Consider the following 17,788-nt stretch of genomic DNA (forward strand, 5'->3'; position numbering starts at 1 on the left):
CTGTGTAGAAAGCACCATGGTTCCTAGCTGATTATTCCACAGGGCAATTTAAAATCTGTTTTGGAACAGTTTCACTGGGTCAGAACACATACTACACTGTGCGCACTGAGGGACAGACTGGTCATCTGCCTTTTACATCCTGGTTCCATCTCTTATGTAATGCTATGCTGAACGCCTTTTGTCAAATGTTTCATTTGCTTTGCCATAATCAGATTTACTGGATCATATGAAAGGTTTTATTGTATAACTAGAAACCACAGCATTTTACATTAACAGGAAATTAGATACACATTTTACATAACAGTAAAAAAAAAATGTTTGTAAGTGTTTGTGATGCTTCAGTGAGGTTTCTGTGACTTGTATTGAAGTTCAGAGACCAGATATCCTATATGTATTAGTTGATAACCCTGCAGCACTGTGTAGAAGGAAATCAAACATGTCTTATTGTACTTAATGTTTCTCTTTGAATATTTTTTTTAAAATATCACAATTAGATGTTATTTGTACAGCAGTAGCACCTAGAGTGGAGTGTTATTCTACTTGACATTGTTCTCACAGTTGTTTATCATACTGTGCACTAATATGTGGGCTACAGATACAGTATTTCTCCTGTGGTTTCCTATGCCAATTCCCTTCCCTGTTATAAGCAGCACATACCTCTTCTTTTTATATTCTTTTTCTTTCTTCTCCACCCTGCAATCCCATTAATATTTTTCAGGTATTCATGCAAGGTCATCACTGACTTCATGCAGATCTTCAATCAGTCTACTACCCGTGCTCCTGGGACACCAGACTGCTGTATATGTTTTCCAGTGGTTGAAAGTCTCTGGCCTTCACATTAACATGAATATTTTACCATCAGTATATTTTCTGATTTGCTGTTTTGTTTAAAAGGAACAAACTCATCAAGGAGTTTGAGAAAGCTCAATCTCTTGGCAAACTCAGCTGTGTACCTCACAATAAAATAGCTAATTAACTCGTAATCCTTTTATGCCAGGGATTGGATTTTCCTGGTGTGCTGTTCTCTGTAAGTACAGGATTTAAAGAGCTGCATTATACACAGTTCTTCTGTAAAACAGGGTAATATTAACCCTGAAGTAAACTGAAGCTAAATCTTCAAAAGACCATTTGATTCTGACAGATGAATGCAAAAGTTAGGTTGCAGGCTAACAGGCAGCAAATGCTCCAAGTTTACTCTAATTGAATTCACATCTCTGATAAAACGAGCATTCACATACCTGTTATATCAAGCACTGTTGGAGAAGACATATAGTATCTATGAACAGTTTCAAAAAGCTGAGCACCATGGCCTTCTCCTTGGAATGGTGGCAATATCAGCATCTGGCTACAGACAGAAAGGATTTTTTTTTTTTAATTAAAAAGGGACTTAACTAGGAAACAACACAACAAACATTTAAATATGTTGGGTTATGATCAATGTTTTATTTAAGGATTAAAGCTAATTTATGGTGATTTGGGGGCTAACACATGCAACAATTTTTTAAAAATTGCTAAAATAGTCAAAACTGGTTTGAGAGTCCACCCTGCTACAGAAGACAACAATGAAACAAATCAGTGCATAGACTGCTAATAATGGGGATTTTTTTTTTTTTTTAAACAAATCAACACCATTATAAACAAGTATTGGGAACTTCAGCAGTTCCCTCTTCTGAAATAAAAGGGAAGGCACGTGTTATGCTGCCAATTACCTTACACGTGGCCGGGTTTTGTCTGGGTACACATAGTAATTATAGACTGTCATGTAGCCTACGGTCGCAAAGAGCGTAGCTCCATCCTTATTATACTTCTCAAATCTGCAGATAAAACAGAAAGCCAAGCAGGTCAATTACAGTCGCGCTCCCATGCAGTGTCCATTTTCTTTTCCATTCTCCAACTGAATTTTCAGTGTCAGCAAGCTACTCTGTGAGAGCCCAATGGGTACACCTGCTATGTTCTGAATGTACAATTCACTTAATTGGTGTGCAGCAACTTGGATAAATCAGGCCTCTTTACAGCACTTTAGTGCACTTGCCTATTATAAAGATGAATAGGTGGCAAGTAAAAGAAAACACAGGCAAAGCTCATTTTACTGTTTAAGCCTACATTCAGGGCTCTAACGGACAACAGCATTTAATTCAGCTCTATTCTCAAGGTCTCCTAAAGCATAATAGAGAAAAACTCAAGCCTGATAAACAATGGTTTTTCTTTCCTGGGAAAAATATCATTATACTGTCCCAATAATTGGCCAGCCACAATTAAAATGCAGGCTTTGTGGAGGTAATAAGTTCCACTGTTGCTTTAGAACTGTACTTACACTAGAAAGTAGTTCCATCTTTCATCATCCACGTCAATAAAGCTAGCAGTTTCAATAAACCACATCAAGAAGGTCTGAAGCCTTTCATGATATTCTCGAAAGCCTGGACATGTCATGTCAGCCTAGGGAAAAAGCCAGGAGAAGTCAGGTGAAACTCATCACCGAGGTAAAAGAGAAAGCCTGCAGAATACAATTAAATACTCCTGTGGGAAAATATTTATAAGCAGAATATTCTGGTTCAACTAGACACACACTGAAAAAAGATTTGGTAAAATAATGATGTTTATACATTGCAGTTACAACAGATTACTAAACATACATCACTACAAAACCAAGCTATATCTGTTTGTCCTAAAGGATCTATTTGACTTTTTTCATACCTGATATATCTGATATGTTATGTCTTCTCCTGCTTCCTCATTATGAACTGAATATGTGTGTAGTAACGTTCCAAAAGGCTTAAAATTAACCTCCTTTTCCAGCAAAGAGACAAAGTCATCTGTGCTTGTGCAAAATCCAGGAGGGATGATTTTTCTAATTTTGTTTTCTACATCATCTGCCTACAGAATAAAAGAGTGAGAAAGAGAGACAAAAAAAATCAAAAGCTAGCATTCCACACACAATATTATGAAAGCATAGTTCTACTGGGAAAAACAAATTATTGTAAAAAGTACCCCAATACAAAAAGAAAAGTTGTTCAGAAAAGTGCTCAGTACCAGGGTGAAGGAGGGCAATGCCTTTCATTGCTTAACAATGACCCTTCTGACAGATGAAGCAGCAGCATTAAAGGGCTCCAAAAGGAGTTTGGTCCAGTCGCTGTCTCATGGTAGCTATAATGTATGCCCAAAGGGCAATGATGTGAAATGGGGAAAGACTGGAAGTTTTGGGGGGATAGTCCTCAAAGCTGTCAACTAGTAAGGGATTTTTTTGATAGGCCAATTTTGAACATCTACTCCGTTAAGAGAGAAGATACTGTGTTAATAAACACCAATGAAGATGGTGGGATAAAAGGGAGGTTGTGAACTGGGAGAGACATAGGAATTCCTGCTTTCCCATTTGCCAGCTTGTGATGGATGTTGTGCAATTACTCTTCAAAGTAAGATGCTAGCTCCACTTACTGTTCCTTAAGACTCTTCAGCTGGCAAATCTTTGAAACTACACTGTGGTGTGCTCTTCCATGATACTGCTTTCTCCAAGCTAAGCAATGACAGCCAGCAAAAGGCATAGGGGAGGTAACTGAGAAAATGGCAGTCCTAGTAAGAGGGAGTGGCAGCTAGCGCACACTCTCTCTCTCACACTCTTGAAATGCATGCTTAAAGGACCAACCACAATAAACATTACAAATTCAAAGAAGGATAGCCTATCTCCTAGCCAAAATATTTTTTAAAAATTAAATTTGAGACAAAATGATATTACACAGAAATGAAACAGGACAATTTTCAACAACTTGGATTTGTAACCTCAAGATGGGGGAAGGGGAGAGACATGAGTCTTGAGAGCAAATTTTAATTCAGAGATTAAAATTACCTTTGTTAAATGACTACAGTGAATGTTAGAGGCTATCAGCTGAGCAGACTTCATAATCCTTTTCAAACTCCCAAAGACCACTTGATTGAATACATTTACTACTTCTCTTTAACCATGAATATTTGATGAAGTTTCACAATAACGTATTACTGCTTCTCACCAGGCAATAAAACTTAATGAATTGGTCTCAACTTAACAAAAACCTAACCCCTCAATACAACCCCTAAAAGCCTGACATTACATTCAACAAAATGAGCTTACATTCTATTCAAACTTTCCTCTGAACAATGAACCCAGGTTTTTACTTAATGGAGTTTGCCGTGAGTTCAGCTGTAATGTTTGTATTGTATCTATTTCCACAAGGACTGACACAAGAACACTGTGTTAACTTACTAAGCAGCTCTTTCACACCGTTTACATGCATGATGGGTATTAGTTCTAAACCAAGACCCTTGCTACTTGGCATTCAAAACAGGGAAATTAAGATGCTTAGGACAAAATACACTACAAAAGGCTAATACAACATGCTACTAATTCCTGTCCTTTCAACCACAGTCCCCTAAGTAGAAGTAATGCACCTGCAAATGAATAGCACTTTATCATCATTCAGTTAGATTTTTAGGACAGAAAACCATGGATGGAGTTCAGCACAAACAAGTTTTATTCTCAATGGTTTAGTACTACCAACATTTATATTTAACTTGCTCTATATTTATAAAAAGAGCTATTAACCGGTTAAGATATAGCTCTACAATACTTTGTCAAAGAGCTTATTTTAAATCCATACATCAGTCTTTGCATCCATTTCATTCTCAAGACAAAGAAAGTGCATTTACTAGAACCTTTTCTGTTCTCTCTCCAGCAGTATTTGATAAATATTTTTTCCCTGGAACCATTAATTTAACTGAATAATGGATCAGGCAAAACAAAAATTATGCATTTGTTTAAGATCAACACAATGTAGTTACTAACAAAAGAACAATATAACAGAGTGCATGTGTGTATTAACATTAATAGTGTTAACATTTTTCACAACCTATTTATCTAGCCATAAAATGGTAATCCTGCCTTGTGAACTATTATATGTATTAAAGTTCTTACGCTTGCACAAGCTGACAAAATTGCAGAAAACTGCAAATCAACATTTACAATCAAATTGTTTTTTTATTTCTGGAAAAATACCATAAAATAGAAACACAATCATCCATTCAATGAACGCTTACAGTAACTCCTCACAGTATATATAATACACACACACACACCCCTCTACCCCGATAGAACACGAATTCGGATATAACGCAGTAAAGCAGCGCTCCGGGGGGGCGGGGCTGTACGCTCCAGTGGATCAAGGCAAGTTCAATATAATGTGGTAAGATATTTTGGCTCCCGAGGACAGCGTTATATCGGGGTACAGGTGTATATATATAGAAAATCTAGAAATAGGAGAAATTATGTTCAGCATGATCCATTAGTTATTTGTTGATTCACTGTGCTTAACATGTATGTTTGAGAGTGTGAGTTCCCTCCCATGTACTCCACAGAACAGCAGCAGCAAACTTTCTCAGGTGGCTAGTCCAGTGGTGGTGAGGAGGACATTGCAACTATTTCCCCTACTGAAATTCAGAAGATACATCAAGCTGTTTGAATATGATCAACACTTCCTATGGGAGCCCTCAGTAGCTACTACCATAGTGGGAAAAAAAGCTACAAAAAAAATCTAAAGCAAGCTCTGCATAACTAATTAGATTTACAGTCATGGCTAGAAAAGCTTTATTTTGTTTGCAGAGACAGAATAGGTAATTCTCTATAAAAAGTTGTATTCCTCACATTGCTTAGAAGTTTGTGAGGTTACCTCTTACAAGGGAAAACCCAGAATCCTCAATTTGGAGTGGTGGTAGATGTATAAAGTCCTGATTTTCAACTATTTTGTTTTGCTATATTTGAATATGAACTACCTGAAAGCTCAGGGATAATCACATCTGGGATTTTGGTTCAAGCACATGGCTAGTAATTTAAGTCTGCACATATATTTTACTAATTTTTGAATTCATTTATAGCAGCATCCATATTCAAGAATCATTTCCCCCCTGTCATGGGCAGACCATTGCTTCCTTTAATTTAAGGGTAGGAGTCAGTTCCCTGAAATCCTTCCATTTGACACTATCCCACAGGACTTCTAACTCCTATAAATGTGTGCAACCACCAAAATGTGTTATGTTAAAATAAAAAAAAAAAACTTTGAAAAATATCCAGAAAAACTGAAAAAATCCCAGAATTTTCTGTAAATTAGTTTTCTTCCTGTCCTTACTCATGAATAAGCTTTTAGTATGCTTTCTTCTTGAAGACCAAGAATATTAAGTGGAAGGGAAATAAGGATCAAGCCCTTTTAATAAATAATAATAATAAGGGAGTTACTGCAATTCCCACAAGAAATATTTTCCATTAAAACTGAAAGAGGGCCATTGTGTGGGCTTCCGCACTGGCACTCAGGAGACCTGGATCCAATTCCCAATCAAATATATATTATTCGCTAGCACAGAAAGATTATGGCTCTCCACTCTAGTGAACTGAAACTTGTCGGTTAAACCAATGATGCAGCATGTATATACTAGCTATGCCATCCTGTTTCGTATTCACATGTGACCTGTATGATACAGCTGCACAGCATTTTGGATATAATCCCATGGTTCCTGGTATAGCTCTCTACTACAGTTGTTTCACAGAGATTTTGAAAGGTGTTTGGTGAGCTCAAAAGAATTATGGGAGAGAATAAATTCTCAGGCCCTGAACACTCAATTATCAGTCCCTGTTTAGGAATAAATATGTCTGCCAGAACTTCTGGAAAGGCAACTGCAAGATGGCAGAGTGTGGGCTTCATATCTGTGTAGGAAGCAAGGCCTACAGTTGAGGGATTTTTTGCTTTAATTCCTCTCCCCCTGCAGAGACACTGTCTCTGTACCATGCTTTAGAATAATGATTACTTTGTGGAGTGATGCTTTTATTTTTGGATCATGACTACAGGTAGATGGGACAGATGTTCTTAGCACCTAGGATAAACAGCTATGGCTGCCTAACTTCAGAAGGAGGAGACTTCTGTATCTCTGGGGTAAGCTAGTACCAACACTGCAGCACCAGTGACTGAACAGAAAAGAGTGACTAGCTACTCTAGACAGTTATGGTTACCAAGTCCACATTAGGTACTGCTACCTACTGCTAACAGAGATCTGAACAATTAGAGAACTAACTATTCCAGAGCACATGATAGAACTCCAGTGCCTGTTCTTAGTCAGTCCAGGAGTACATCAGCCTTAATGACAGCGAAAGTGATCAACATAGCAGTTACAAACAGGAACCAAGCAAAGTGCATGATGTGACTTTTCACAGGGATTATTCCCAAATATTTATCTCAATTTATCTGTCCCCAGTGATTTTGAATGACCACGTATGTCAATTTAATCAGCCATTGCAAAAATGATTGCCTGATGAATGAGTATCTCTCTGGGTTTGTTTAAACAAATTGTGCAAATGCATGATAATGGTGGGCTCTGCCTTTGACAGATCTCTATCTTTATATCATTCTCCCAATCTCAATGACAGTTCAGCCATCTAATATAGTAATTATAAAAATCTGCCTGCTACATCTTGTATAACAGACAAAATCAAGGGTAAGGTATTCAATAAAAAAGAGTGAGAATGAAATAACCTATGCACAGCCACACGGAAAAGCTGTTGAACCTGGTGCTGTTACTTATATAGGCATCACCTGCAGTCTGTATGCTGCCACATAAGAAATGCTACATACACTCAATTTCAAAGTGATGATGGGGAATTGGGAATGGATTAGTAAACTAAACACTACTTTTATTAGGAGACATGCCAAATTGGGGTTGGATTTCTCCTTGTGTATTAAAACTTTACCATAATTAGTAATCCTATTCTTTTATTTTCCATGGTGGAGGTGATTTATGGAGAAATCCTTGGTTGTAGTGAGGGGCAGTTGCTAATATGAAGTTCCTTTATGTGGTTTGCATGTTGCTATTAAGTAGCTCCTTATAAACAGGATTATACTTTTGTTTAGATACATTTATGTATCTCCTGCTTTAGAAATTATTTGTATTAGTTTTGATGAGGGAGTACAGGAAGAAGTGATCTGAGGTAGTGTTATTAAATAACATGCCAGATGTTAAAATTACACACTTTTCATACAATTTCTTTATTAAAAGCAGAAGAGGTCACAGTCCAGCTGTAATGGCACAACAAGCTAACATTTACAGTATAGAGAGAAAAAGGTTGTCTAAGAGGCTACTAAAATGCCTCATTTAGATCTCATGTAAAAGAGTGGAATACCTAGGGAATGGCAGTGGGCAATCTGTAGAGCAGGAGGCAGTCCAATAGGTAACACTGTTCTGATTTAAACTTGGGGGGAGGGAGGGAGAGAGGGGGAAGTAGTGGTTTCTTTTAATCTCTCTTTGAAAAACAAGCCTCACCTCTAAACTAAATTCTGAAGAGTATGCAGATGTTCAAACTAGATCACATGCTCCACTGGGCTCAGCTCTTGCTCAATGGGATTTAGATACACTTAGGGGTAGGGCAGATAAGACACATGCCTATGCCTTAGGTCTTAGCTTTTAAAGTTAGGATGTCAGAATCTCTTTTTTTTTTTAAATTAGGTTTCTTGCCATGATGGTTTTTTTCCAAGATCTTTTTCACATGATCCACGTAACTATGGCAGAAATATCTGCTCAAGTTTGCAGACAGCCTCCTGCAGAGGAAAAGGCAGCAGCCCCTGTCACCAGGAAAGAAGCAGCATGGCTCCTTTCCCACAATCAAAGCTTGGCCCTCTGCTCTAGGGAGGGCCTGGATGCCTTACTGGGCTCTGAAGGATTGATTCCCCTGGGTAAGATTTGCCTGACATTTTTGGCTACCTGGATCAGTTTGGGGGGAGAAGTGGTGTCTTCGCCAAAACATCATTTATTCATAGCACCAAAGTTAGCTGTCACTCACAGTAGACTGCACAGACCTTACTACAATCATCCTTCTTTCTTATGTGCTTTGATCAACATTAAAACAGTTAATGTTAAAAAAAAAAAAAAGTCTGTTGGGCATCTGAATTAATACCCCTTTAAGTTGACAACTAGTGTTTCAGTCTTTCTGCAAACATTACTATATTGTCTATACTCTGTTCATGTTTTTGGAATTTCTCTTCACAACCATAAAGGGTAGAGGTGCTTTTTTTTATAAATGAAAGATGAGAGTCTGGAGAACAAGATGACAGACTCAAACAAAAAAAGCCTGATCATCAGTTTAGCTCAATCTGGTCCAATTCAAGCCCTGACCCTTCTCTCTCAAAAGTGATCTTATTTGTTTGTCCTTAAACCTATACATGCAATCATGTGTATCCGTGCATGTTGAAGACTAGGTTTTCCTTGCTCTTTCTTTTCCTGGACCTGTGATTTGTGAGCCTTTCCTCTGGTAAGGATTCAGTCTATTTGCCTGGCACCTACTCTGGGATGTCCATACTACTGAGGCAGTCACTGAAGTGAAAAAAAAAACAAAACAAGAAATTAAAGATAAGGGATAGATGGGCTAAAGCTACATTAACACACCAAAGAATACAATAAAAGTAACAATTATAGTTCTATTTTGAATTCCAGTGCTTTCTTGCAAGACATTTTCTCCTTGGACCAGATATGATTAAGTCTTATTAAAACTGACATAACCCTTTAAGAATAAAGGCAATTAGCGATGGTCAACTAGTGCAATAATAATGAGAATGAGAAGCGCCCATAACAGGTTATTACTTAGTGCAGACATACAGGACCTTCAAATATCTAAGAAGTGTCCTCCACCCAGGAAAAGACTGATATGCTTGCAGTGTGTTGCTTACATGGACAACACAGGACCAGCTTCAGGAAGGAAAAAGTTGTTTACGCTTCTGTGGGGATGAAGGAAGATATGCCTTGTCCCAAAATCTGACTGCAAGGCAAGAGGCCTTGCCTTGAGAGTTTTTTCCCAGATACAAATCACAAGGATGGAGGAAAATAGAGGGCTAAAATTAATTTACATCTCTGCTAGATTTAGAGAAATGTATAAGACAACAGGGAATAGGCAGTATTTTATCTAGTCCCCTGGCCTGTGTCACTGGTGCATCATGTAGGCTCAGTCAGCTGCTCTGCATACTGAGCAAGACTGCCCCTGGACAGGAACAGCAGCCAATGCAGTCAAAAGGGAAGGAAGTTTGCAAGGGGGAGAAACACCACAGGAAGTAATGAGGAAACCAAATCAGCTGGATTACAAGGGACTTAGCAGCTCAGTGGAGAGGTATAGGGGAGGAACACTACTAGGGGAACCAGGAAATAGTTTGCCACATCTATCCTTATGTGACACTATTTAAAAAAAAAACCAAAAAAAAAAAACCACTTTTGCAAACTTATAACAACGTTCATAATAACCTAGGGAAAAAAACCTCAAAACCTGCAGAATCAGTAAATTTTACTATTAAAGAAATTACATATCTGCTACAGAGGATACCAAGTCTCCAGATTCCTTTATTTTCTAACTACCTCAACCAGAGTCTCCAAATCCTGGGATCCCAGTGTATTTAGCATTTCCTGCTCTGTCACCTCTTCTCACTTGTCTATCTCATTCACAGAGTGGGTGTTTTCTTTCATATCCTCCTTGTCCTTCACCAATTCACTGCATGGCGCCAGAGTGATATCCAGAAGCCCACTGGGCTTGGTAGAGTCCTGAGAATTTGGCCCAGTTTGTCATTAAGGTGGTAATATTTCCTCTGAGTCAGACTTATTATTATTCTGGGCCTTGAGACTGGAGATCTTCCTTCAGCACTGCTTGCTGCTCCAGATGATGTATGTCCCCAGTCAGCTGTTTGGACGCCTAGTCATACACTCAAGTACTGTGTATGATAAAGTACATCTGGCACTAGGTCTCCCCCTCTCTGAATTGTGATAGTGCCTGGAGGTCCCAGACCCATTGTGCTAGGCAGTATACAAAATCAAGAAGATGGTCACTGCTCAGAAAATTTTATAATCTAAGTAGATGGCTGCCTGCACATCTGCTTCAGCCAAGCTGGCACCATCCTCATAGGGAAGCCTCCTCCAAGATAAATATAAATAATTAAGCTTGTGTCTGAAAACAGCACACAAGTGAGCTCAATTGTGTGCACAGTGGTATTTGTACAGGTAAATGGCTTCCAGTCAACTTGATCCAGATACAGTGGAATGCAGAAAGTAGATCAGAGACTATAAACTATCTAAATAGCGACTGGTGTGATGGCAGAAGGAATATTTTTTCTACTAGGGCTATAGTGTACATGTGTTGGCATGTGGTGTGCTGCAGTTCTGCAAAGGTGAGAACAAGCTATCTGCTGCATCTCTCTCATGTGGACAAGGTGCATGAGTATATCACAGTGGGAAAGGGTGTGCTTTCATAGTGGATAATGACACCCCTAGCTGATTAAAGACTGTTCCTTCAGGTTCTGAATGAGTCCTGATCAGTCTTCCTCAGCCAGAAAGATGGTAGATATCACCATGGGGACTTGAGAGAAAGTGGAGAGCTTTGAATGAGCAAAAAAGTTGGAGGATCCCAGGGACTACAAAGGTGAACAAGGACTCTCCCACCATGAATAGAGAGGGAAGGAAGCCTTATTGGTTCTGGTATATTAATTGGGATGCTCATGGAAGTTTGCTACGGTGTTACACACCTCGCTCTCCATTTTACCACAGCTCTCAAGTTACATGGTGGAGAAGGGCTGAACCCGTTCAACTGTGTTATCTAGATAATCATAATTTTGGAGACTGCCATTTCTCATCTCTTCGGTTTTAGAAAACTAACAAGATTACAGAGCATGATCTTTAGGTATCTTGATATGTTGCCTTAGTCTCTATACCATGTTAATCATAGGGTAAGTGATTGAACAATTATGCCTTCATGCAACTTTAGAGAAGAAATGGATTAATTTTTTTTGGTAGGGGATTTGCCAATTTCTTTTTCTTTAGAAAAATTAAATGCATCTTTTCTTAAACATATTTACATTATCTTTGTTCACTTTTGAAATGGGAACTTTAAATCCAGTTTGACATCATAGAAAGGAAGGCTGCTTACTAGTAAAAATATTTCTAAATGGTAAACCTTGTTTTCTGGCTCAGTACAATGAGCAGTCGATGCAAATGCATAGCTATTTTTCAATCTATGCAGTATTATGAAGATTCAGCAATAACCAAATCAATAGCACTTTTGGAAAGAAATCAATACAACTTTTTCTTCCTTGTAACTAAGTAATAACCCAAAGAATGGTGAATTTTCTTAATGCATCAGGAACCACCAGATCTTAGTCTCTCTCTAAACAACTAGGTAGACTCTTATTCAAATGTTTAATATCTAGTTATATAAACATGACCAAAAACTGCTTATTAATATTTTATGTCTATGGCATACTTCAGCCTACTGAAGGGAAAAGCAGGAATATCAAAAGTTGACTGTTCAGCTTCAGTTTTCATATCTGAATAATTCAGCTAAAAGGCTTTATAAATGAATGCAAAAACTGAGGTTAGCTCACAAAAAGGAAGTCAACCTGATAATGAATATGTGGAGTGGAAAAATTAGTTTACTAAATTTAAAAGAATGGGAAAATATCTTTCCCTTCTGATTATATAAAAGTGTTTTTTAAGCACAGGAAGCATGCGTAGTAAAATATAAATACTGACAATATCTCTTTAAAATGAGATGTATCAATTACTCTGCATAACTGCGATGGGAAACTAGGATAGCTATTTCTAAAACAAAATTCCTTTCAGTTGCTTTCTGCACCTCTCATTTTAAAGGATACTCTTAAGTATTCCTATTTTACCATACACATTTTATTTACAAGAACCTCTTTACCGTCGAATGCGATCATTTTAAATCTGGAAAACTCACCACCACCCTATCTTCTAATTAACATAAAATTTCAGTCTTACTTTATTTTTGAACACTAGCCTTGATGTCAGCTCATCTCTGGAAACAGCATGCATTAATTTGACTACTGCAGTCAGAAGATGCACAAGGGCACAACACACAGGTGGGTTCAAAATTTTTTTTTTTTTTTTTTTTAAATTTAGCCACAGTATGAAGAGTATATATTTTTAAAAGCTGACAGTCTAACTATGAAGTAGATAAATGCAGGGCCTAAACCTCTTGATTATGGCCCATTTAAGAATTTTAAATATTCTATGAAGATTTGAAAGTGTAAGTTTGGCTCTGACTTTACCTCCACACAGTCAAAGTTTTCATTAACTTTAGATGTATACTCGATGCGGAAAAGTGTTGACAGATTACCAGCATTGTAGTACAAAAGGATCTTCAGACCCTTGTAACCGAAGGCAACTTCACTGGGGGAGAAAAAGAAAAAAGAAAAAAATCAGGAACACTAGACTCTACTAAACAATCACAGTAAGCTGTAACCTAGTATAAAGCTTTGAAATTCATGTCTACTTTCCAAGTTAAGTGTACCAACCTACTCTTATATGAAAAGAGAAATAGAATTGTTATATACTACATCAGAACATATACAATGAAGATAACTCCTTACAATATTTTATCATGAATATACCTCTCAAATTCCTTCATCTGTCAATATTAAACTAAGAAGTGAAGTGACTAGTTATCTGTGGAACTAGTCATAAAGGAATAAAGACAACTCATAAAAAGAGTCTTAGATCATGCATACATCCCCGACCTTAAAGGACAATATATACACGCCTCTGACAACATAATACAACCTCTGTTTCAAAGGCCAAGAAGTTAAGAGACATGATACAACTATGCATTCCATTCATTTTACAAGATCTTTTAGAAATAATTTTTAAATCAATCACTCGTAATTTGACCTTTTAACACACACAGATACTGAGGCAGATTGCATTTACGAGAATCCTTGTTTCAGAATGTGGATTTTATATTCAGGTAGACTACTGTAAATGACACTTACATATTTAAAAAAAGGATTTTATAGCAACCTCAAGTAGGTTCTCTTTTGGTTGATGGTTCTGATGAAACATGTCAGACTTAGGATAGAACTGAAGGAAATGCAGGGAAGTCAAATATTAAAAACAGAAATGGGGTTATGTGAAATGGGGGGGTGGCGGATGTGTGTGTCCGTGCGCGTGTGTGTGTGTTGGAGCCTTCTATTACCTATTCAAGGAATAGAACATACCCAGAAAACCATTGGCACAACCACTACATTGGTACAAGGTCTATGAGAATTTCTATTCATGAATAGAGAAATAGACTTCGTTTCTGGAAAATAGTTCTACTTACAGTGGCACAAGCGTTACTGGGTTACTTACAAACCAATATTGACAGTTTTTATTTTCCATTGTTTATTTAGGAAAAAGTGACATTTCATTCATATTTTCCCCAAAGGGAACAGGCCTTCAAAACTGATAGTAGCAGTTTTGGAAATAATATTACTAGTGCAAGGGAATTACTTTAAATGGACAGATTGGAAAGTTCTCATAACAGCATTCAGAAGGGAGATTGTTAGTAATAAACTGAAATAGTTAGTAATTGTAAAGTTGATAACTTTATTATGGTTGGTTAATGTATAGAGACCATTTCAAAATCTGATCTTCTTAAGGATGCTCTTTAAGGAATCTTTAAGGAAATTAGAAACGAAAAATCTCTACTACATCTAGTACACCACTATGTCAATACAGGATTATTAACGCATAATACATTTTTATTTATAACGGACAGACTGGTAATCAATACTGTATTAAAAATGAGTGAAATCATGGCCCTATTGAAGTAAATGACAAAACTCCTGTTGACCCTTTTGGGGCTAAAATTTCATCCATAACTTAGAAGCTTTTTTATTTTTAAACTGAAATATACAGACACACATTAGGACACAGACTATGGTTTCTATATTTTGTTTACATACAGTAGATTCCACTTAATAGCAACCTAGATATTTACAACTTCTGGTTAATAGCAATATTTTGCCAGAAACCAATCCCATCTCACTGACTAATGTTAATGGGATTTGGATATTGGCAATGGTACGCCACTTATTAAAACACAATATTTTTGGAAGAAAGGCCCAAGTTGCAGGCAGGTTTGCAAGAGTGAAGCCAGGGAAGGAAGTGTTGGGAAATGCCTTCCTTGTTTGCAGCCCCACTAACTTGACTGAAGCCAGTGACTGTCCCACTGCTTCCTTCTGGGGCAGCAACCTTGCAAAATCTGCCTGCACACAGGGACTGCAGAGGAGGTAAGGGACTGCAGGCTGGGAGGGGAGGCTATGGGCAGGGCAGTAGCAGGGAGGAGTCGCTACAGCCCAGATACCAGAGCTGCATGGTACCTTTCCCCATGCTCTTTGGGCTGTGCCCTGACTGGGGACTGCACCCAGGGAAGAAAGCGCTGGGACTTTTTGAGCCCTGACCCCTGGAATAAAGGGAGAAGTACTGTGTGGCTCCATGGGCCCCCAGAACCCTCACAGAGAGCCCAGACATCTGAGATGCAGCCCCACTCCCCACAGGCAGGTTTTTCATGACTGCAGCCAGAGAAGCCACATCCCAGTGCTTCCTTCTCTGGCTGCAGCCTCACAAACCTGCGTTCCACTTATTAGCAATTAACAGATAATGGCAACCTTTTCCTAACAACCCAGGGTAGCTAATAAGGGGAATCTACTGTATTTGAGAAAATACTCTCCTGAATTTTAACAGTCCATATGTTAAAAGGGGAAGGATGTAGATTTAAACTAAAACCTAATGTGTACAGATGTGATTTAAAAAAAAAAAAAAAAAACTGATTAAGAAACTAAAATAGCAGTGGTCCACAAGTATCTATATTAGTTCGGCACACATTAATGTGAAAGTCACCTAATAGGATTTGGAACTGTTCCATGAACAGAACTCCCTTTGAAGTAAGTGGCAATTTTAATTGCAGAATCAAACCAAGCATTCAACAATCTGACAAAATTTCTACAAAAAAGTGACTATAGTCCCAAACTGTGTCAGATGACCATGGAGGCATCTTTCTTACCACATGGTCATTAAACCATTTAAAGTATTTTCTTGTATGATTTCAAAAAATGATTTAAAAAAAGTTTCCTATTTTCTAAAACTAGAACAAAAATGACCTCTTCCTTCTAGCCCTATTAATTTGTCCTGACATTTGATTAGATAACTTACTCATCCCCGAACACTTGATGGCTGTACTCTGGATTAAATGTTGTGCTGTCATCTTCCAGATCCTCAGGAAAACGAACTGAAAAGAAAATGGGCATAATTTTACTATAAGCAGCAAGCAACCGTGATTTGTCAATGCAATTTTTTTTGTAATTTGTTTTTAAAGTGTTGTAGAGGCCACGCCAGTTTAACACCCGTTTTCTCATTGTAATCAGACAACTTTATTTGCCCTTGTGCGCAAGAAAAAATTCTAACAGATGTGAGAATTCTTTGTGGAGCTGTTCATAATTTAAAAATATCTACAAGCAGGGTGGATAAAAAAAATCAATGATTTTAAAAAAATCTGATTTTTTTAAATCTGATTTTTTGATTTAAATCGGATTTTTTGATATAATGGTTTTTCCCTCAAAAAGCATCTAAAGATAAAGATATATTATAGTTCAAAGATATCACATCATGGAATAGGGATTATACATTTTAATTCTATAGTATGAGACAATATATTCATGTTATGTTTAAGACAAGTTTTGTAAATGAGTTCCAATAGTTCATCGATTAGGGACCTAATCTTATGAGGTTCCAGGAGCTTCTGTATAGATTATTTAGGTTAATCTTTCTATCTACCCAATGGGACTCAGTGCTCAGTCTAGAAGATACCATCAGAGATGCTTAGTTTTGCAGTTTTCAAACTGTGGATTTGTGTCTCCAGAGATAACGTGCTTGTTAACAGCAAAAACGTTTTAAAAATAAATACATAGAGAGATAAGAAATAGCAGACCTCAACCTTATTGTCCCTCTGCAAATTTGTGTACGCAGAGCCAATCCCTTACCGCTCTCTAAAAGTGCAAAGTTTCAAAAAGTTAAAATGAATAGAAGATTGTTGAGGACGGAATAGATCTGGACAAGGAGAAGTCTGGAGATAAATGTGAGAAGGGAGGGACAGGCAGTAGAAACAAAAGTGAAACTGTTTAAGCAGCATATTCCAAAAGTCTTGAGGTCTTTCTGAATGTAGCTTTCTGAGATCTACCATACCATTCTCTCACTAGAAGTGAAAACCTATAATTGCAGCAGGCCGTAAAAGAGACCCAGTTTGGGAATATTTTAATGAAGTTCCTCTACCTGCAGGTAAGAAAGGCATGCATGCAAAATGCGAACAGTGCAACAAAGAAATGCAAGGCCTGGTTGCCCGAATGAAACAACATCATGAGAAGTGTTCCTTCTCAGAAGGAAGCTGCGTTGAAGATGATGAAAGGAACATGTCTGAACATGCAGGATCTTCAGGTTGGTAAACTTTTTTATTTCAAACTTCTTTCTTAAAGACTGCCTGTCTTCCTTCTGGACTATTCTTGAATTCTCATGTTTGAGCAAAAAAAACAGGCAGATCTTCCTTTCACAATTTCATCTTTAAAGTAGTACTGAGTATCAGTGAATGCAATGAGTAATACTAAATGAGCAGTATGGTGATAATTAAATAACTGCATTGACTTATTTTGTTTAGGAGAATCCATCCTCAACATACAGGATTCTGAAGACTATCCACCTTCAAGATCACCATCATTTTCTACAGTTTCAGAGTTATCTGCCAATGATAGTGTTTCAGTCACATCATGTATGTCACATACCCACAGTATATCACCTGTGGCAAAAAGAAAAAACATCTCCATCATCCAGAAACAATCATAGATAAGTTTGTGATAAGAACCAGCAGATTACAAAAAGAGGTAATTGATGAAAAGAGAAATTGAGCAGCGTGCAAAAGGTC

General features: G+C 37.6%; 1 protein-coding gene across 1 annotated transcript in view; it reads right to left on the reverse strand.

Annotated features, from left to right (window-relative positions):
* HAT1 (histone acetyltransferase 1) overlaps window positions 1-17,788 on the reverse strand; it is a 53,750-nt gene that overhangs the window by 13,638 nt on the left and 22,324 nt on the right. Inside the window, exons 3-8 of the mRNA XM_054043753.1 lie at window positions 16,030-16,105; window positions 13,107-13,227; window positions 2,695-2,874; window positions 2,315-2,436; window positions 1,710-1,814; window positions 1,239-1,345 (exon numbers count right to left, since the gene is read on the reverse strand). Coding sequence (XP_053899728.1) covers window positions 1,239-1,345; window positions 1,710-1,814; window positions 2,315-2,436; window positions 2,695-2,874; window positions 13,107-13,227; window positions 16,030-16,105 — 711 coding nt within the window. The remainder of the gene's footprint in view (window positions 1-1,238; window positions 1,346-1,709; window positions 1,815-2,314; window positions 2,437-2,694; window positions 2,875-13,106; window positions 13,228-16,029; window positions 16,106-17,788) is intronic.

Source organism: Malaclemys terrapin, chromosome 11, assembly GCF_027887155.1.
Source record: "Malaclemys terrapin pileata isolate rMalTer1 chromosome 11, rMalTer1.hap1, whole genome shotgun sequence".
NCBI lineage: Eukaryota > Metazoa > Chordata > Testudines > Emydidae > Malaclemys > Malaclemys terrapin.